Source organism: Lycium ferocissimum, chromosome 7 (genome assembly GCF_029784015.1).
Source record: "Lycium ferocissimum isolate CSIRO_LF1 chromosome 7, AGI_CSIRO_Lferr_CH_V1, whole genome shotgun sequence".
NCBI lineage: Eukaryota > Viridiplantae > Streptophyta > Magnoliopsida > Solanales > Solanaceae > Lycium > Lycium ferocissimum.
In genome coordinates this window covers 25737545-25759859 of record NC_081348.1, presented here as the reverse complement: position 1 = coordinate 25759859, position 22315 = coordinate 25737545, and the positions used below count along the sequence as shown (strand labels likewise).

Sequence of the window (22315 nt, the reverse complement as noted above, 5' to 3'; positions counted from 1 at the left end):
TAACATATAGTCATGTAGTATAAATTCTCAACATCATAAATGCTATGTTTGGGCTAATAACATGTATTGGATTGGGCTCCTCTCCATTTTTTTTAAGTAAAATTTTCACAAACAGCTACCTTTTAACTCTTTCTAACAACCTATAACTACATATTCTATATTTACAATTCGTAACTAGAGGAGCCTATATTTATCTAGTAGTCGGGTATACCAAAATATAGCATAAATATAGCGGAAATACGGACGCGAGTTTTTGTGATCTTATATTTATGGAAACAAAATCTGTTTCAATTTTAATTAGAATCGGTTATATTGTTACGATTCACGCAAATATCCTCCCATTCCATATCGATTCCATATCTCATTCAAACAAGCCTAACAAATTCAAACAAATTTGAATTCAAACAAGTACAATCATATTTTTAACCAAAAATAAAAAGGTTGAAAAACCTTTGAAAAATAACAATATCAAAACAGTGAACATAGCTTGATTATCACGACGAATATATATTTGATTTCATCAAGTTGAGTTCATAATTGAGGTAACGATTTTTTCACTGTTTTTTTTTTTTTTTTGTTCGTCTTTTCCGAAATTGTTTTAGCTAAATTGAATTTAACACATTGTTGTATTCGAAAACAACAGGATAATGACAAGCGTAACTGCGTTGATCCGTCATTCTGGTTTTTGGAACGATCAGAACTGTTTTGTGAATTACAAAATTGATGCTGTTGTGTTCATTGATAATTGCAATTACGATGAGTTAGTTTGTACGATTATAAATCAATTAGGCGTGGATATTTTTGTTAGGAAAACTATTTCAATAAATATATCCGTTGAAGGCGATTTTCAACCAATTGAAATACACAACGATATGGGAGTTCGTGTGTACGTTGAGCTTAAGAGAGAAAACAGAGTTTTGGGGATGTATCCGATGCGTTAGTATTCATGATTTGGATGTTGAGGATTGTGCAATGGTAATCGTATTATTGGAGATGATGTCTTGCAAATTGGATATAGCGAGAATCGGGATGATATGAAAGTTTGTGATTCTCGTAAACACCGTTGTTTTGTTTGGGAATGATAACAATTTGATAATTTCGAAACCGGAAGCGAAAGGAGTTTTTGTCGATCAAATTTACAAGGATAAGGAAACTTTGAAAATTGCGATGACGAAATACGCAATTCGTGAAAGATTCAATTTTAAAACGAGAGATCGAATGCTATAAGGTATGATTTTCTAAATGTATTCGGCATCGAAAGTTGATGTATTTTTGTTATATTTGTGCGTATTTATATGATCTGTTAACTTATTTAGCACACTGTTAATTTTAAAAATGTTTGATGCAATATATTCTGATATATTTTTTTTATATATTTATACTGTATTTAATTGATTCAATATGTACTATTTGAATTGTATTATGTAGCTACACTCTGGCATGCTGGTCGCCAGAATGTAAATGGAAATTCAGAGCGTCGAGAATTGGGGATTCTGAAATGTTCAGGGTTAGAGCTTTCGATGACGAACATACATGTCCGTTGAAGGACAAGGTGTATTCACAAAGGCAGGCAACAAGTTGGTTTATTGGAGAAGCGGTTGTGAAGGCGAAAATAACTAACCATAAAAGGAAGGTCACACCTGGGGATATAATAGATGATGTTAAGAATGAATTCGGCGTAGATGTTTCTTATATGATGGCATGGAGAGCTAGAGAGAAGGCTATAAAAGATTTCAGAGGTGATCCAGCTGATTCATACAAGAAGTTGCCGGCATATATATACATACTTGATAAAACGTATCTGGATCGCTCGTTAAAATGCATAAATCACCAGAAAATGAGTTTATGTATTTGTTTGTAGCACTCAAAGCACTCATAAAGGGATTCGAGTGTTGTAGACCAATAGTTGTAGTGGATGGTGCACACCTTAAATCAACGTATAATGGTACATTTGTGTCGGCAAGTACTTTGGATGGAGCAGGTATGTGTAATTCTATTCTACGAATGTTTTTTTTTATAAATACAACATTATGCATATTGATTTGCAAATAAAGATGCTAAAAACATACTCTGGATGTATTGCTGGTGTAAATTTGTGAATATTATATGATGAAATACACTGTAAATATGAGGTAAATATATTGTAAATATATACTGTTGTTTTATAAATGATGGTGCTAAAAATACAGTGTGAGATCAAATTCAGTTGAAATATGTTTTGAATATAATATAAATATAACTGATTTTTGTAGGTAATATCCTACCACTAGCGTATGGTGTGATAGATTCTGAGAATAATAAGTCGTGGACGTGGTTCTTTGAACTGTTCAAGCGAGCTTATGGTGTTAGGCAAAATATGTGTGTCGTGTCCGATAGACATGAAAGCATAATACACGCAGATTTCTAAGGTGTATCCTCTGTTCCTCATTTGGCTTGTGTATGGCATTTGTGGAAAAATGTGACAAAGCAATACACAACAAACAATGAGGTGTTGAGTCCTATATTTTATTCACTAGCGAAAGCATACGGCCGGATGAGTTCGATAAATTGATGGAGAAGATTGGGAATGTTGATATTCGGGTAAAACGATACCTAGAAGATGCTAGAAGAGATAAATGGTCTAGGCTTTATTCACTGTTAATAGAGGATGGACAATGACTTCGAATATATTTGAATGTATTAATGGAAAACTAAGTCGCAAGAGAGTTACATATTTTTGATTTCCTTGAAGAAGTGAGGAAGATGTTTGGTAGATGGAATTGCACAAATAGAAAAAATGGTACCTATACATTCACAACGATGAGGCGGTATCAAGAGATGTTGTCGATCAACGAGTACAAATCAATACGAATGAGGGTAACTTTGTTTGCAACACAAAAATTTAATCTACATTTTTACTATATGTAATGTATATTTATATATATTCCTAATATGGTAAAGCTGTCGAGTAATGCTTGTTTATTTGTTAAATGGTTCTCGAGTTGAAGCGTCAACCGAATATGTGTACACGATGAATGATGGACCGAGGCGTTTCATAATAGATTTGAAGAAGAAAACTTTTGCGTACAGGATGTTCCAACTAGACGAGATACCGTGTTCTCGTACGTAAGGCGTATTGAAGAATAAAAATTTGACTGCCGATGTATATTGTCCGATTTATTCAAGCCGGAAACGATTGTGAACACATATGATGTGCCACGATTGATCCTCTTCCCGATGAGACCGAGTGGAATGTTCCTAAAAGTATATTAGATGAAGTTGTTATGCCACCGATCTATAAGAGACCTGGGAGGCCAAAAAAGAAGAGGGACAAGCCATTACGGGAGTTGATGATTGGTAAACGCGAGAAATTCGTGCGGTAAATGTGGACGTCTTGGTCATAATAGGCGTTCGTGTGATAATCCGCCGCTCAATAAGAAGAATAAATAAGTCCATTTTGATTTTATTTGTTAAGACAATTCTACTTTAAATTTCAGTTAAAAATAAAAGTCGCAACCAACTATGCTATTGTTCAACATGAAAATGAAAAAACACAAATGAATTGGTGGCCTAATCAAGATCCTCTTTATCAACTGCATCATAATCAACTGCCGGTCTAATTGGTCTTGGAGGCTGCTCGTTATCACTTGACGCATTGTTGTTTGACTTATCCCGTGCATAGTCGCATAAAAGGGCGCCGTATCTCATACGGAGTAACTTTGCATCGAATTCGGTTGGGATGACCGCACTTGAGCTCAAGTATTCGGCGAAGGCGGCCACATACACACCACAATCCCCGGAACAAAAATGATCAAAAAATTTACTTATCAAAAAACCACGAAAAAAAAGATGTATTTATTGTGTTTTTTTATTGGAAGAGATTCTTACATGCTAGATGGAGCTTGTTGCGGGAGATTGTCTACATTCACAATGTCAAAGTTGTCGGTTTGTTCTCTATTTCGTAAGAAGGATGTGTGGCAAAATCTATATCCGCCTTCTTCTCAGAAATCGATCATTTGTAGACCGTGTGTCACTTAGAGTAGCCAACATTTTCACTCGACTCTAACGACAAGATCATGCCCCTGCGACTCGGTATGAGTTGTATACGTAGATGGACTGTTCGTAAAAAGAAAAAAATAAGAAAAAAACAAACATATAAAATTTGTAGAAAAATGAATGATCTTTTCATTGGATGAGAGCAGACTGTCGATGAATGATATCACAACCAAAATCCGTTGATTTTCCTCTTTTATGTTGACAGAATTAGTACGTTGTCAACGCGGTATACCATGGTACATTAGCCAACGACCGTGCCCGTTAATGTACCTCAGATTCATCTTCCTTGCGGCGACACATGTGGATGAATCGGGGTTTTCCAAGATTTGTAAATTTCAAAGAACTAAAGTGTGAAAAATACGGTGGCGTTGGTGAATCTATAGTTCTTGTTATTGTGATACTTCCCCTTCTTGCGTAGGTAGTAGAAAATAACATCAATATCTTGTAAAAACATCAATTCGGTGACTATAATCAACACTATGTTCAAAACAAATATTCCGTATATATAGTAAATATAGTGCAATATACTCTTATATATAGTAAAAATACAATTTCGTATTTGGACAAGCCGATCATGTCTTCGAACTAGTAAATTAATGTCCGTATATTAAATATAGTGCAAGTATAATGATGACAATATTCTATAAATACAAGTTGTGACAATAAGTACCTCAACCTACTCCCCTCAACTTAAAACTATAAAAACATGGTTCAAATGAATTTAAAGGCATCAAAAAACGTATACACATATACACATATATAGTCGCTTAAAAGTTAAAAGTTTCGGTTAAATATAGAGAAAATATATGGTAAATATGCCTGAATATATATTTTTAAAATATATGTCAAATATTGTAAAAAATATACTCTAGATACATCACATTGTAATTCTATTATAAAACATAAAAAAATTAGATAACAAGCGAAAGATATCAAAACCTCATCACCCAAAGTTGCCCATCCATAGATAACAAGTAGAACCGAGCTTTTTGTCGGCTACGGTTGTAACGCCTAAATGAAACGAAGTTCGGCATCCGCAAGATCGAGTCCTTCCTTGTTCTTTTCGTAATGATTTTCATTTGGCTTCCGTATATCAACAATGGAAAGAACATACGTTAAGTTTATTGATAATTGAATTCGGTGTGCAAAATAAAAAAACAAGTTGTGACAATAAGTACCTTTTGTCATGCGATTTCAATAGATCGTTCTCAAGCCACTTTTGATATTCTCAAGAAACGAAGTATCTAACGGGGCATTTATAGGGTGGTCAACAAATGGGTGTTTTTTCTGATAAATGCAAGGACTGATATTTTTGGCAGAAGAACCCGCTGAGCTAAAATTGGGACAATAAGGGGACAGGTTATATTTGCTTGGTTTCCTTTCTCAAAGACTTTGGATGGACAATGATCCGTTTTTCGAGTTTGAAAGCGTGCGGTCTCTCTTGAGCTTTGGCCCGCATTTGGTTGTACGGGAACTTGTTGTCCGGTTTCATCACTTGAAGCTGTGGCCAACTATCGGTTGTACTCCAACTTGTTGTTCGATTTCATTAGTTGAACTTTGTCCGGTTGTTGGTTGTACTCCAAGTTGGATTGGTATCCGAGAATCAGAATCATCCACCGAGACATGGTTACCGGGTTATTGTCCACGTTACGAGGAGTCCTTAAACTTGACAAATCGGTTTGATCATCGCGTGAGGCAAGTGGAGGAGGACCGAGAGAATAACACATGCTAAAGGGCGGTTGATTAGCAAGTCCGCTACCATTTCCTCCGATGCGGTAAATTAAGATTAGCATTCTCCATATCGCCGATTTGCCGAGATTCCCGAAATAAAAAACAAGAAAAAAAAAACGATCGGTGTTTGTCAATTATTGCTTATCAAAACGACATTTCCGTACTTAAAAGCCACATTTCAAGTACTTACATCAAAATTTAAATGGATTGGTGTTATGGGCACTCCATCCGTTTGTGCATCACTTTTAACTCCGATTTCTTTATCCACATCAACAAATAAACGGATCATTAATTGGCAACCCAACTCCCTCAACCTAAAACAATAAAAACATGGTTCAAATGAATTTAAAGGCATCAAGAAACAGATACATATATATACATATATATAATCGCTTTAAAAGTTAAAAGTTTCGATTAAATATAGAGAAAATATATGGTAAATATGTCTAAATATAGTAAACAGAAACCGTAATAAGTAATGAACATAATAATCAAAATACAATTAAAATACAGCCACAACATATATGAAAAACTAATATTAAAATATCAATCCAAAACAAATATACCGCTAGTATATATAAACACAATCATAACAAAAATAGCACAAATAGATACATCAAAAAGGACACTACTAACAAATCACCATGTGAAAACTATATATGTAAATACACTATAGGTAATACAAAACACGGCTAAAAATCAATATTTTCACTTTGAATAATATCCGCAAATATAGAAAAGTGAAAGAAAAAATGAGTACCACTGGATGACTCCTCCGCGCGGAAGTGGCACCACCACCTTGATTCTCTTTGGTTGAAAGCTTTCTCGTACCGCCACTTTGATTGCCTTGATAAATCCCACCATCACTATGTAAGTCGGCTTTTAACATTGTGTCGCTCGACCTTTAAAATTTTCCAAAAGAAAATATAAAGTCTTCCAATAAATATATCAAAATAACTTAAAAAGTAAATAATTTCCATTTTTAGTGTTGATTTTTACCTTATCCTGGTGTTTGATTGCCCTTTATTGCATCTAACAACTTTTTGAAGTAGTTATCCATGTAGTCAAACACCTACGGCTTTTGAAAGATAAAAAATAGAATTAGAATCGTTAATTACTTGACACAAGCAATATGAAGTAAAAAAAACATATTGAAAACAAAACGCCTACTTCTTTCTTGAAAATACGAATCTCTTCCCTTATCAAAGTTAAACTCATCTCGCTTCGAGTCTTGTAGGTGCATCTTGTTTCCTTGTCCCTTTTATCCCGCATTCCTTCCGTGATGGTTGTTTCTGGAAGGAGGAACGAAGCCGGAAAGCCGCGTCCGTTTCTTGCCTCGCGGGGAATCGGGGAATTGGCACTCCTTTGTTCTTTGTTTGCCCTTTGGACGAATGCGGTGGTGTGGTACTAAAATCATCGTAATCACCGTCTACCAAATCGGTATCATGTACACCATCAACTCCATGTTTGACGTCCGGTATGTCATGTGCAACGGAGACAATTTAAGAGTTTCCAACTCATGGGGTGTTGGCACAACTTCCTCAAATCTACGGGATCGTGAACAACAAAATATAGAAACTATATTACCGTATATATCTACATTGGTAACATACTAAAAAAATGAGGAAAATATAGTCAAAATATATTGATCACAAATGACTTATTTCATAAATATAGACAAAATATAATCAAAATATAGCATGTAAAACAAACATATTAAAACGGTTAAATGGTAAAAGACACAAAAGCGTTAAAAGAACGTTTTATCGGATCGAACATGCCATCCATCAATTTCTTGAATTCGGTTTTCCTTCCGTAGTTCGCAGTTCAAAATTCTAGGAATTAAATTCCCGTCTTAACCGCAATGGTGGACGGGACTTTTGAGCAACATTCATACAACCATACTTGCGTAGCAAGCGGCGCAAACCATGAATCCTATAATATTTCTTAAAACCAAAGATATTTTCGATGCTTACAACCAACTCTCTAAACGAATCTTTACCCCAAGGATACTCATTATATCTCCCGTCCTCTACAACATCAAAATGGATCCTTGGTATGTTTGTTGAGTTCGGCTCACCACAATGTACCCACGTATTTATGAAATACAATATTGCCATCTTGATCGCGTCATCCCCTTTATCATCCCGAGCGATCTTGTTGAAACACTCAATAAGCTCGTGTCTTTAACCGGCAATTGATTCTCCCTGATTTCTACCAAAATAGTCCACCATAAGCCTATTCGGTTTTGAGTTATCATAAACAAAATCATTTTCATCGGATACACAATCTAGCCCAAATGATCGGTGCAAATTCTCTAAGGCCAAAACGCGAACTTTACCATTTATTTCAAATGTAAAGCACCTATATGTCTTTTATACAAGTTCTTTGACCATAAAGCACCGAAAAATCCGTGCTTGTACATCCAATTGCCGCTTTTCCGAGATATTTACCAAAACAAGAATTCCTAAACATATCCATCCGTGGATCCGTTAGTTTGCCTCTAATATCTTGCATTACATTAACATTCGTGTATCTACACATAGATGGTGCCACAGTGGTGCTTGGTAACCAAAAATTTAGATACCGAAACAACATGCCAAAAAACACGTATGATTAACATATATTGACTAAATGTACTTAAAAATATACACAAAATACTTGTCAACAAAATAATAACTGAATGTACTTAAAAATCTTAAAAATCACTGTAATAACTGTCAACAAAATATACACAAAAATAATCGAATGTACTTAAAAATCTTAAAAATCACGATTATGGTGAAGAAAAATACGCACGAAATAAGCGAAGAAACAAGTGTAAAAAAAACACGAAAAATATACTTAAAATGCACACAAAATATAAATGTTTAATTCATAGATCCGTAATAACCGAACAAAAAAAAAGAACTAAATATCTTGAAAATACAACAAAAATATACCTCTTCATCATCATCCTCATCCACATTACGTTTGGCTTTAGCAATTTTCTTGCCCTTAACATTAACAACATTGTCCGGCCTTTCTCTTCTTTTGTTTCTCCATTTGAGAAACATTTTTCAATTTTTCTTGTTGTTTACTCTTCGAATCAACATATTCCTTATAACGCCTAGGATCGTTAATTCTTTTTGAACGATTCTCAAGATAAGAGTTCGCAATGGAAGTTTCATGTTGAGAAATTCCCAAAGAAAAAATTAGGAATCGCACATTCGGGTTCTATACCGTATTTCTCATCGGAGTAGCGACTTTTTTAGTCATTCCAATTGAATCTAAGAAAAAACAACCAAGAACAAACAACGATAGTTACTTACTTAGACTTGCATTCCCGATTCAAACGAAAAAAAAACACCCAAAATATAGGTTAAATACAAGGTAAAAAATAAAAATGTATAGAATCTTACTTTATTTTGGGAATTAGATTTGAAACGTGAGAGAAATCAATGAGTAGTTAATTAGAGATAAAAAAGGAAGTTGAATAATTGAAAAACCGATTTGAAATTGGATGAAAGTAATGGATATGGTGAATAATGGCGTCTATTTAGGATGAAGGAGAGAGACACGTTTTTTTTTTTGCTTAAATTTAGGGAGTGGGAAGTTATCAGATGAGTGGTAAAAACATGGTAGCTATGTGAAGTAAATATGATATATTTTAGCTATTAAATATAATTATTGAAAAGTTTAGTTATGTTCCATAAATAGGTAATAATGGAACCTATGCCAAGTAAATTTTACTTTTTTTAAATTCTATCTTGGATTAGAAATATATGGCATGGATTAAAATTAATGATTAAGATTTAATTGACTAAAACAAGACCCTAACCATGATTACATAATTAATAACTTATCCAAAAATATATTAGAATATTTTTCTCTCTCTTCCTATTTACTCTTCTTACCCGGTAAAATATCTTTTCTGATTTATCCGATTATTTTTCGCCACTTAATTTTTTTTCCCTAATAGACCCATTATTCAATTAGTGATATTTTCCATTTTTTCAATTATGATGCTTAGTAATTCACATAATATATAGACCACATTATTCAATTGATAATTGTATATTTTTGAAAGGGTTGTAAATATCACCACTAAAGAGTTGTCATGATTGAAAAAAAAAAAAAAAGATGAAATATTAAATTAGGAAGAGAGAGAAAATATTTTAATATATTTATGGATAAGTTATTAATTATATAAATTATGGTTAGGGCCTTATTTTAGTCAATTAAATCTTAGTCATTAATTCTAACCCATGTCATGTGTCTCTAATATAAGGTAGAACTTGAGGAAAATGAAAAAAAAAAAAGAAATGGAGAGAAACCCAATCCACTGTTATTTGACTTTGGCTACATAAAAAGTCATGTCATACTCAAAATTTTATCTTGCCCTTAAAGTATGCCATTACAAGCAATCTCCTATTTTAAATTTCAACAAGTATGAACTCACTCATAGAAGATAGAAAAGTATGCCATCACATTCTGATAAATTTAAAAGAATTGCGTGCACTCTTAAAAGAAGTTCAAAGGTTACGCATAAAAAATAATCCGTAGGAGCATTCGATATATAAGCCAAAGAATTAACGAACGGAAAAGGGTCAAATATACCCCTCATTATACTTTATGTTCAAATATACTCTTATTGTTATACTATAGGATCAAATATATCCCTCCACCGTTAAAATCATTCAAGGTGGACATTCAATCTTACGTGGCACTGACATTTGATGAGTTGGATGTCACGTGACATGTCAACTCAGCACTCCTAACCCATTTTACCCCACCCTCTATTTGTTCTTTCATCACTAATATATCCTTCCCCTCCATCACCAATGCCACCATCACCGCCACTAAAGTTGGAGATGGAGGTAGGAATGAAGCAACTTTTTTTTGAATTAACCAAACAGGATATTAGGCGAACAAATGGAAATGATACACATATTACGAAGTTGGTGGAGATGATGACGAAGAAGTAATTCCTGATTGCCACAAAGGACAAAGCTTCCAGAGCTTTCCATCGGAGTGATGTGGCTTGTGGTTGTCGGCGATGGCCATTTGGCCGGAATCTAGTGGAGTTTTAATTTTCCGGTGACGGTTCTAATTTTCCGGTGATAAAATTTAGGGCAGCTTGTAATTGTCCTTTGTGAGGAAACTCTCTTCACGACGTTGACTATATGTTTTGAAGGTTAGAAAGAAGTCACGTAATTATTTCAGTGAAGTCTTTCTGTTCAGAGGCGGATCTAGGATTTAAACTCTTAGAGTTTAACCTTTAAATTTTTTAGCATTGAACCATTATATTTCTAAAGTTATGAGTTCATATCTATTATTTATTGTAAATTTAATAAATTTTTACATATAAATTTATACACCACATTAAAAGTTTGGGGTTCAATTGAACTCCAAATTATAATGCTCCATCCGCCACTGTTCCTGTTGATTTGTTGCTATCCGTAATTTGTAAATTTTCGTTAACTCAAATAAAAAGTTGGTTCATTCCTACATCTCCAACTTTAGTGGCGGTGATGGTGGCATTGGTGATGGAAGGGAAGGATATATTAGTAGTGGAAAAACAAACAGCGGGGAGGGATAAAATAAGTTAGGGGCGCTGAGTTGGCATGTCACGTGGCATTTAACTCATGAAATGTCAGTGCCACGTAGGATTGGATGTCCACCTTGGACGACTTTAACGGTGGAGGGGTATATTTGATCCTATAATATAATAGCAAGGGTATATTTGAACACAAAGTATAACGAGGAGTATATTTAAATCTTTTCTCATAGTATATTTGGCCCTTTTCCGATTAAAGAATGATGCAACGCACCCGCAATTCTACTATTTTACCTCACAATTGAAATATATTGTCTTATCCATTCTAGTGTGCTAAAAATATCCAGTAATTGTATGATGTATTTATTGGACATTAGCTTGGAAGTAAATCAGTAAAGTATTTGTATTGTATATTTATTTTAATAAGTACTGAACAATGCAAGTCTTAGAAACACATTAAAATTGGGCAATTTGCAGGATTGGCCTTCGTTGGGGTGATCTTTAATTTTTGTCCCTCAAATCAGTGGTCCTTAATTTTTGTCATTCGCTACAAACCTCTTGGTTCCAGGTTTCAACCCCAGCTAAATCAAAAATTATAAAAAAAAATAAAAATCTCAAGGCATAAGTTGTGATTCGCGGGGCATAAGTCGGACCCCAAGGCATAAGTTGGGTTTCAAACTCTGCCTTAAGGCAAAAAAAAAAAAAAAAAAAACATTGCTAGAATTTTATAAACCTCTACCTTAAGGCTTAACTTTGGGCAAAAGTTAGGTCTTAAGGCAGAGGTTTGCCTTAAGAACTAATTTTTGGTAAAAGTTTGTCTTAAGACAAACTTCTGCCTTAAGGCATAAGTTGGGTCCAACTTATGCCTTGTGAATTCCAACTTCTGCCCCGCGAATCCCAACTTATGGCTTGTGAATTTTATTTTATTTTTTGACTGAGCCTGGATTTAAACTCAAAACATCTGGGTGTTAAGTGAAGGCAAATATTAAAGGGGAAATGACACAAATGGCCGTTGGGCCAAAATAAACCCACGCACTGGCCCAAGTTTTCCCAAACCCAAAAGTAATCCTTAAACAATTCCCATCCGGTAGCCAAAATCTGTAGCAAGCCTTTTGTGGCGACTAAAAGTCGCCGCTAAAGGCTGGCATGCACAACAGCTCAAGAGCTTTTTTTTTTTTTTTTTTTTTAAAAAAAGTCAGACTTTTTGTGGTGACTAAAAGTCACCATTAAAAGCCTGCTACAGAAAAATCAGACTTTTTAGTGGCAACTAAAAAAGTGGTCACTAAAAGTTAAATATCCCAAAACATGTATAATATGTGTATATTTTGTAAGAAATATTGCAAAAAACTCTAAGGCTATTTTTGTATATAATATGTATCATTTGTGTATAAAATATGTATCAGTACCTATCTGTAATGTATAGAAACTATATAAAATATGAATCACTAAGGTGTATATCATTTGTGTATATAATATGTATTATAGAATAGAAAATTGTATCATTGTTGTATATAATATGTGTCATTTTTGTATAGAAAGTGTATATATAATTGCAGCATGTGTATATAAACTGTATCAGTCTTGTATAAAAAGTGTATCATACGTATAAAATATGTATCATAGAAACCGTATCATTGTGGTATATAATATGTATCACCATTGTATATGTAAAAAAAAAAAATATATCATATCATTATTGTATAATATGTGTATAATAAATGTATAATTAAAGTATAATTTATGTATAATAAACGTATAATTAATTCTAGCATATGTATATAAACTGTATCATTCTTGTATATAAAGTGTATCATTCTTGTAAATAAAGTGTATATAATTCCAGCATATGTATATAAATTGTATCATTCTTGTATATACTACTAAATATATACATATTATACATATTTTGGGATATTTCTTACTAAATATACACAAATTATATATGTTTTGGGATATTTAACCTTTAATGGCGACTTTTTTAATTGCCACTAAAAAGCCTGATTTTTCTGTAGTAGGCCTTTAGTGGCGACTTTTTTGTGGCGACTAAAAATCGCCACAAAAGTCTAACAAAAAGCGCTTGGGCTGCTGGGCTGGCCAGCGCTTGGCATTATTTTGGGCCGGCCGAACTTTTTTGGGCAATTCGCGGGGTATGCTCTTCTTAAGCTGGGTGGTCTTTAAATTTTGCCTCATATTTGAAATCTTTAAATTTTTACCTTTCGCTAAAGCTCGTATGTTCCGAGGTTCGAACCACGCAAGTCAAAATTTTAAAAAAATTCGCAAGGCGAGTTTAAATTTCGCTATGCCCCAACGACATCCTGGCTTGTGAAGGTCTACCAAGATGCGGGACCGAAGCATACTTATTCCTTCACAAGTTTATGCGGATCCGTATAAAAGTTTGCCCGTTAAAATATGCCCCCACCTACGATAACTTTGTGAAGGAATTACCAAAGTTATGCGGACCCGATACTCGCACAAGTATGTCGGTCCCAAGACAACTTTGATAATTCTTCCTAAGTAAAAGTTTGCCCGTTAAAAGTATGCCCCCGGCGTAACTTTATGAAGGAATTATCAAAGTTATCACCGACCCGACATACTATGCCAAGTCCGCCCACAAGGTACGAGTATGCCGGTCGACAGATAAAATTTGTAATTCCTTAACAAAAAAAGTATGCCGGTCCCGTACACGTGACCCAAACCTTGTCTTGCGATTTTTTTTTTTTAATTTATGCTTGAGCGGGGTTCGAACTCGAGAACCTCGTGATTTCGGCGTGAAAGCTCAAAGTTGCAATGCGAAGGGCAAAAATTAAAGACCAGCAATATGAGGGGCATAATTTAAAGACAACAAATATGAGGGGCAAAATTTAAAGGCCACCCAAAAGAAGGGCACTCGGCGCAAAAAAATGAACTTTTTTGGCATTATTTTGGGCCGAACGGACTCCTAGGGGTATTAGGCCCAAATATTAGCCAATTGTGGCATTACTTTGGGCCATTGGACACACAATGTCCTTTTCCCAATATTAAAGGCCACCAATTTGAGGGGTAAAAATCAAAGACGAAGGATAATCCGCGCAAAAAAAATGCTTAAAATTTAGAAGTGAAAGAAGTAACTTCCGATCAAATGCACTACAGCTTTTTGATTGATATTATATTAAATCGACTGAGCTAAAAGAGTAGTTCTCGAAAAGGCTACACCTATCTTAACCCAACTTTAGAAAATATCACTTGTCTTTAGTAAAGTATGAAATGTCTTTAGAGATATGCATCCCTTCTTAGAAAGGGGCAACATGTATAATATTGGGCAAACTGTTAACAATTCATCAAAATGGAAGATTTTTAGCATTAGCTGCTTCCAGGTCTGCAATATCCATTGGGATCTTAGGTATTACTCTTAATCCTTTTTACCTAATCCAAACACTTGGATTTTCGCTCGATCGCTTGAACAACAACTACGCCTCGGTCCCAAACAAGCTAGGGTCAGCTATATGAATTCTCACTTCTCACTGACCATGTTTCTCCAATTAACGTTTAATAAAATAGAGTTACAACTTATAATGAACCAAAAGTAATGGAAATACTACAAGAAATGGTTTCACATGACTAAAAACTGAAGCTGAAAGAAGAGGATCAACCAACACTTGGGGCACAGTCATGTCCTTTATGTACACCCTTTGTTTCTGCCAACCTTATTGTATTCCTGTTGCCAAGACTCGGGGAGACGCATTCCAGCTTCCGAGAGCTGCTTACATCTCCAAGATCATGAAGAGCTCTTCTTCTAAATGTATTAGGCCCTCAACCTCTTACCAGACGTATGAAAAACATGTCTCTGCTTGCTTTGTGGACACAAGCAGCTGTGACTTGTGATACTTTCCTGGGCGGTATGCTGTATCAATGTACAGCAAGAGTGAAGACACCTGAACGAAAGCCAAAACTTTAAACTAAACCACTAGGCTAAGAAACGTTGAGACATGTGTTGTCGTGTGCTTGAATATGTGCAAGTATATATGCATATCTACAAGTATATTCACCAACTCGGATTGAGAAGAACAAACTCCTGTCTCCAGTATTCTTACCCCCTTTTTTCTTATTGTGAGCCGGGGCTGGGCTGCAGTTACTGAAAAAAGGTTTACCAACCAGTTTCTGAAGTGAAAAAGTTTACACACCTGCAGATAGGAAACCAAGACTGTTTCTCAAACAGAAACAACGGAGAGAACTTTGGAGTACAGTAGAAAGCATCAGTTTCTTAATGCACTAAGTTTGATGCGTAATCTCTCAACACAAGCTCCACTTCTCCAACTACCCCAAGTCTCTTGAACCAACGAGCCAGAAATTCAGAAGCTTCTCTGCCAAGCACAACACCATCCCTCTCCAAATCCATCAAAACATCTAGTGCCTTGCTCAGGTTGTTCTCTGTTTCATAAGCTGTCAATAGCAATGCGATACACTTGTCATTTGGTTCTATGCCAACTCTTCTCATATTTTCAAAGGCAATACAAGCTTCACTCAATTGACCAGCCACAATATAGGCATTCATAAGCAGCCCACAAATAGTCGCATCAGGGATTACTCCTGCTAACTGAAGTGCGTCAAAAACCCTTTGAGCTCCATTGCTATCACCAATCATCGAATAGGCTCTCAGAAGTGCTTTACAAACTTCTCTTCCAGCACGAATCTCTTGTTCTTCCATTTCCTTCAATAAAGCCTCTCCTTGACTGAGCATTCCAGCTCTGACGTAGGCCATGATCATTGACCCAAAGGACCTCTTATCCAATGGTACTCCAAGCAACCTCATCTCTTCAAAAGTATCTTCAGCCAGCTTAAGGTTACCAGCCTTGCTGTACATGTGAACTAAAGCTGTCAGTGTCACCTGATCACATGTGAAGCCTCTACTTTTCATGGATAAGAGCACACTTTCAGCTTCTTTCACCCGATTCAGCTTTGCATAGCCATGAATTATCTTGGTGTAATCACGAACATTGGCTTCAAATGATTCTGCTAAGAGGGATAATTCAGCTACCTGAGATACAGGAAGCGCACCAAGGAGTTGATAAATTGACTGATTTCCTTTTCTTCATTCAAAAGAACTTGTTGAAAGTCTGGTGGACAGACTAGTAAGCACATAGTTTACTGAAATCAAGAAAACTCACAATAGTTGTGGCCCTGTTCCTGATTCCTATCTTTCAAATTCAACTAGGATCAGGGAAGGGTCTGTCTTCAATTGTTGTTAATTGAATCATTATTCTACAAATGATTTTGAATAAATTCCAACAATTTTGGGGCTACATTGGCCACAATTTAATTCACTTGAAGAGTTTAATATTGAAAAGGAGATGGATAACTCTTTATAAAAAAAGAAGAATCAAATGTTCTTTGAGAGAATACCAGAACTACTAGAGAATAGTCCACAGCTTTAAATATTTTTTTTTTTTTGAAAACTGGTAAATTGTATTCCTCAGCATTAAGGATATGCTGGAGACTTCCAAAAAGTTATCCACAAGGAGCAGTAAGATAAAAACTATTTACATGATGGATTTGGGAGATTGGATGTTACCCCATTTAAAAGAAAAGGGAAAAGCGATTGAGCTTTTCATATCGATGAATTTTCTATGCATAGTCAAACACTGACTTCAATTACTCTCCGGAGTGGGTAGGCTACAAGAACCAGTTCTAGCAATCTCATACACATACCAAGGTGCAGATTAACGTATACCATTTAGGAAAAAGTTCTGCAAAAAAAAAAAAAATCCATATTCACAGCAATGAACTAGAAGATCTTCATGGTATTCTAATGATTCTACACTTTCCTGATTGATTGAAAGGGGTTCCAAATACTAACATGGCAAGCATCTGGCCTGATGCATTCATACATCCGATAGTACTAAATAAGCTCAGCACTTAGACTGCTGGTCTCTTCCCTCACCCCCTCCAACAAAACCTCCACCATCTCCCCAGGTTTAAATTAATGATGTTGTTTGTGATAACTGTCATGAAGTTTTTAGGATTACTAGAGAAATAGGAGTTATGCATGCTCAACTGTAAAATCAACCAGTAACTTGTAGCTAAACTGTTCAGTAAACTTACAAACAAGAAGGACTTTGCATCACGCCCTTAGCAGTCCATTCAGATTTCAGAACTTACTCTTTACCTAGAGGTAAAGAGATTCTCCAGTAGATCACTTCCTCTAACAGAAAGTGAGGAGATTACACAGACTCTACTATTTAAAGCCACCTGCACTGTGAAGCCGTTGAGAAAAACTTGCTGACAGGAAGACTGAAAAACATTTACTTGTTCACTCAGACGTTAACGTGATTCTACTGTATATTACTTTTTCGGGCTGATCCCCACGAGATGACACCAATCCCATTCTTCTTCTTCTCAGGGAAAAGACAAAGAAAGATACAGACTCCATTAGAAAACCTACGTCCAACTTAAGGTAAAATAGTTCAGAAAACTTGCAAATAAGAAGACTGAAAATCAAGTCATTACCAATCCTCAAGAGATCACTCTTCAACCAGAATTCAAATTATTTTCATGAATATCACCTTTGAAGCTCAACCCTATATCTGGGAATGATTGCTTGAGCCTAGCCATATTTTCATGCCTAGGCCTTTCCCACTCTAAAAAGGATACAAAAGTTTTAGCAAAAGGGACTTCTTTTTGAAATTCTTGCTGGCAGGCTGGCAGCTGTTTGGATGTTCACTAAAATGATGTTGCAGTTGCACTAACTTTTTTTTTTTTCCTCCAAAAAGTGCAGTAGTAGTGGTACCAAGAATGTTACAGAGTGGCCCAGGAATAAATTCAAGTGGCAAAGGTGGAGGGACTTGTGACTTGGGACATAGGTTCAACCCCTGCGCCATGAGAACCCTAAAGTGCCAAGAAAAGCACTATTTTACAGTGTAAGGAAGTTGTTGACACGTATTATCAAGTCGCTGCTTTTTGTAGGAATTAAGGAAAAGGGTTCTAGTAAGCTCATTGCACAACTTAATAAATAGTCCTCAAAGGCAATAAATAACCTTCTTGTAGATAATGTCCAGCATCTTGTATAAAAGCTCAGTCAGCAGCTAAAGGAGACACACAGCTAATTTGAACCAAAACTATAGAATGATGTTGGAAAAAGGGAGCGAGTCGGCAATTTTAAATCACAGGAAAGAAAAATGAATGCCTTGGATCAGCACAAGCACCTTAAATCTCTAAAAAGAAAATTCACAGGACTTCTCAATTTTGGCCAAGCACCTCAAATCTCTAAAAAAGAGGTGTTTTTTTGGAAGAAAAAAAGGTAGTTTTAGTTATTGAAAAGTTTGCCGAACAGGTTATTAGACTCCGAATCGACTCTTCTGACTAGGCCTTAGATGGGTTCAACATGTTCCCCATTTCTCAATACTATCTTTTGGCCAGCTTTGTTGGTGTTGTATCTTTTGGCCAGCTACCCTTCTCCCATTTAAGTAGCAGATCAACAAAAAGGGCCAACAGTAATCTGTAAAATGTAACCATGGGCACAAGAAGAAAGTCACAAGCATTCACATAGGACTGATCTCAAATCTACACCTCAATTATCTAAAAAATAAGCAAATAAATAAAACCTCTAATCTACTATCCAGTGGGCGATGATGGTCAAAGATAACAAATTCATCTTTAATCTAGTGTCCTGACCAGTTAACATTAAGAGTAGTGCGATGATACCAGCTATTTCAAGGAGAATATCTACAAATCAAAAGGTTATGAAGAGGAAACATGCACTATTTGACAAGAAATGGCATCAAATTCTTGTAGCCCAAAAGTTTACCCATCATAAAGTGACGGCGCTACTACTTCAAGTCATTACTACAAACCTCACGCGTTGCCACAATGAGCCCTCCAACTTAACTCCAAAAGGAAGGAAAAGGACAAAGAAAACACATGAATAGACTTGCCCAAAGAAAGGGATATTTAAGTTTAAGATAACTTAATGGGGATAACATGTACTTATTTTTGGTTGTTAATGGTTACCAAAAAAACACCTTAATGGGGCAACTGAAAGATCAGACAAATTAATATCAAATGATAATGTATGGAAGCCATAGAACAAAGGGAAGAATGCATATGATTTGGCAGAGTAAATTCGAAACCACCTATGAAAACTGTTGAAAAGAAAACATCGTCAAGTTAGTAACAGGAGGCATACCAACAATTGTTGAACACAAATATATGGAGACGGTTGCAAACAGTGAAGAATGGTTAGTTGAACACCCTTCATCCCTTCATCGGAGAATTATACTGTGATACATATATATATATATATATTAAACCTTGAACATCCTTAACGAAATTCCTGACTTTGTAGCCAAATAGCCACCGTAGAGTGTTGTGCCTTTGGGTGAGCGTTTAAAAGGGTGAAGATGGACGAGAATTAACAACCAACCAATAGCAAGTAGAAAGAATTTCAACCATTTCTGTTTACATCCATCAAGTTTGATGAAGGCAATGTGACACTCAAGCACAATTTCAACTACATTTTGAGTTAGAAAGTGACCAAACTAATGGTTGTAAATAACAATTATCCAGAGTAGATAGCAGATTGAGTACAGAAAATACTAATCCAGCAAACTTTAAGTAACAAACTCACAATGAATGTGAACAAAAGCCAACAGCAAGTAAGACTTGTGTGAAATCAAGAACTGTGTAGTACAGGAAGAAAATGACATTACCTCAAAATACATGGGGTGATTCAACCTGTCCAATTCTTTGAGTACCACAAGCCAATCAGCTCTATCAGGCTTCATACTCTTCACCCAAGCCTCTAACAAGAGTGACACACTACCCTTTTCAGGTGAATAGCAAATAATCTGTTGCATTAATGCCTTACATCTATTTATCATCTTTGGTGGTAGCTTCAATATAGCCTTTTTCTGTTCCTCAGTAATATCAGAACCTATCTTAACCCATTTATACCTGGGCTTATCATTAGCTTGGTTTTCAGCACTAACATTCTGAACTGCTACATTACTACTCACTGCTAATAAAGGCTTAAATCCCAATTCACAGTACCCAAAAATGGTAGTACGTTTTTGCAAGAAAAAACCACCCTTTAAAGGGTACTGATAGATTTTTATAGTATTGGTTAAAGTACATGTTTGATTGGAACAAGAAAAGACATTACATGCCGTAAAACCCATGTCAAATTCAGAAATTAATACAAGAACACTTCAACAATAGTGGGTTTAGAGAAAGTTGGCAGCCAGTTAGCAAAAATCCATCGATGCTCTAATATTTTCTCTTTTCTTTTGGCAATTGTACTCCTTAACCAACCAAGATTTCCGCCAGGAAAGAGCGGAAGCGTTGCTTGGAAAATTGGAGGGGCTGGCTATAAGTGGATAACATAACGGGTTAACTTTTCTTTTTATTTTATTTTATTTTAAAATTAATTCGGAGACATTTTCAGTTTAGCAAGTTATTCGGTTTTGTATTTTCAAAGTTTTATTTGGGTGATTGATAATTGAAAGTAGATATTAATTCCGAATTTCGAAAGTGCGTAAATCAAATCTCAGTTCGGCAAGTCAAACTTCGGTACGGTAATTCGATAATTACATATTGAAGGAAATGATATTTTGACGAGATATTTTCATAATTTATCCAACATTTGACATGTTAGTTTTTAGATAAATCACATATAGTGGTTAGATCTCCACTCTCAAGCCCTAATATTATGAATTGATAGCAAAGATCAATCAAGATATTCAAATCACTCGTTAACGTTACTCATATATATAATAAACAATTTAACTAGCTTCTTTGGCAAAAAAAAAAAAAGGGGGACAACTTACAAAAATAACTACATTTTAGGAGCTCTTACCAAATAGTAGCTGCCTTTTACTTATTTACGATTCGTAACTACATTTAGGCAATTCACGGGTATTTGAATACATTGTTCAGTTATATCCAACCTTATCTGATGTCACGTGTATTTAAATACATGCAACCTTAATGTCTCTGAATACATGTGTATTTTTGTATTCCAGTGCATTTAAATACACTACGGTACTGTGTATTTTAGTGTATTTATATGTTGATATACCCTTTTGCTTCAGTTGTATTTGAATGTATTCGAGCTCCGATCAGCAAGGTCGCCACCGGCGTCGCAAATTCGACTGTATTTTCACTCAAAAATCTTTTTATTCGACTGTATTTACACTCAAACAAATGAAGAATACGATCAAATCATTTTAAAAATACATTATATTTACTCAAAAAAATTAATATATATTGTATTCATACAGATCTACACAACTCCACCGGAGATCATACAAATGCAACCTTGTTGAATAATGTATACATTAAGAAAATGAATAATACACTTAAAAGATACATTGCATTTCATACATTGTATGTAAATACACTGAAAAATGATATACACTTAGATCATAATATTTTCCCAGCCATCGTGGGCGGTGGCAGCATCGGCAACAACGACGGCGTCGCTTTCTTCCTCTGGCGAATCGAAAATTGATGTTAAGAGTAGCAGGGAGAAAGGTCTCTTCAGCCGCTAGATCTTCATCTAGCTTTTTCACCAGAACCACATCTTTCACCGTTACCGATGATTCGTCTCCATCGAGGAGAGAGAAAAGATCTCCTTCTCCTTCACTTGCCTCTTTATCATATCAGAGGTCAACGAAAAGCCCTTTTTTTTTTTTTTTGGAGAAAAAGGAGAGATTGTTTGGGGAAGAAGAGGAAAGTGAGCTCGCATAGATCGGAGAGGGAACGGAGAAAGAGAGGGATGAGGAAGAAGATAGATCTGGAAGGTGAGGGAAAATCAATTGAAAAGAAAACTTTGGAGATACAGGGCACTGATTACGAGGTGTAAGTTAGAAAAAGACTATAGCTACAAAAAGTAAATAAAATAAAGAGTAGTTATTATCCATACTTACCTCTTAGAGGTAGCTATGCTAAGTAATTTTTCCTAAAAAAATAAGTTTTTCCTTTGCGTTTTACTTGAATCTTGGTTTACAATAGTATACCGTTTTTCTTATTTTAATTTAT

General features: G+C 35.2%; 1 protein-coding gene and 1 long non-coding RNA gene across 4 annotated transcripts; one reads left to right on the top strand and one right to left on the bottom strand.

Moving 5' to 3' along the window:
- The first annotated feature begins 1170 nt into the window (after positions 1-1170).
- On the top strand, positions 1171-2389 carry LOC132062627 (uncharacterized). Its single transcript, XR_009416221.1, has 3 exons — positions 1171-1228; positions 1429-1981; positions 2253-2389. It is a non-coding gene; the product is annotated as an uncharacterized LOC132062627 (long non-coding RNA).
- Positions 2390-14618: 12229 nt separating this feature from the next.
- On the bottom strand, positions 14619-20495 carry LOC132064033 (pentatricopeptide repeat-containing protein At1g01970). 3 transcript variants are annotated; one of them, XR_009416489.1, is made up of 3 exons: positions 19987-20495; positions 15376-16319; positions 14619-15216 (listed from the first exon to the last, which is right to left on the bottom strand). XR_009416489.1 is itself a non-coding variant. In XM_059456890.1 (2 exons), the coding sequence occupies exons 1-2, from the start codon at positions 20452-20454 to the stop codon at positions 15546-15548; spliced, it is 1242 nt and encodes a 413-aa protein (XP_059312873.1). In that variant the 5' UTR covers positions 20455-20495; the 3' UTR covers positions 14619-15545. The 3 variants fall into 3 exon arrangements, 1 of the variants encoding a protein (XP_059312873.1); XR_009416488.1 differs by having other exon boundaries at positions 15466-16319; XM_059456890.1 differs by having other exon boundaries at positions 14619-16319.
- Between the last annotated feature and the right edge of the window lie 1820 nt (positions 20496-22315).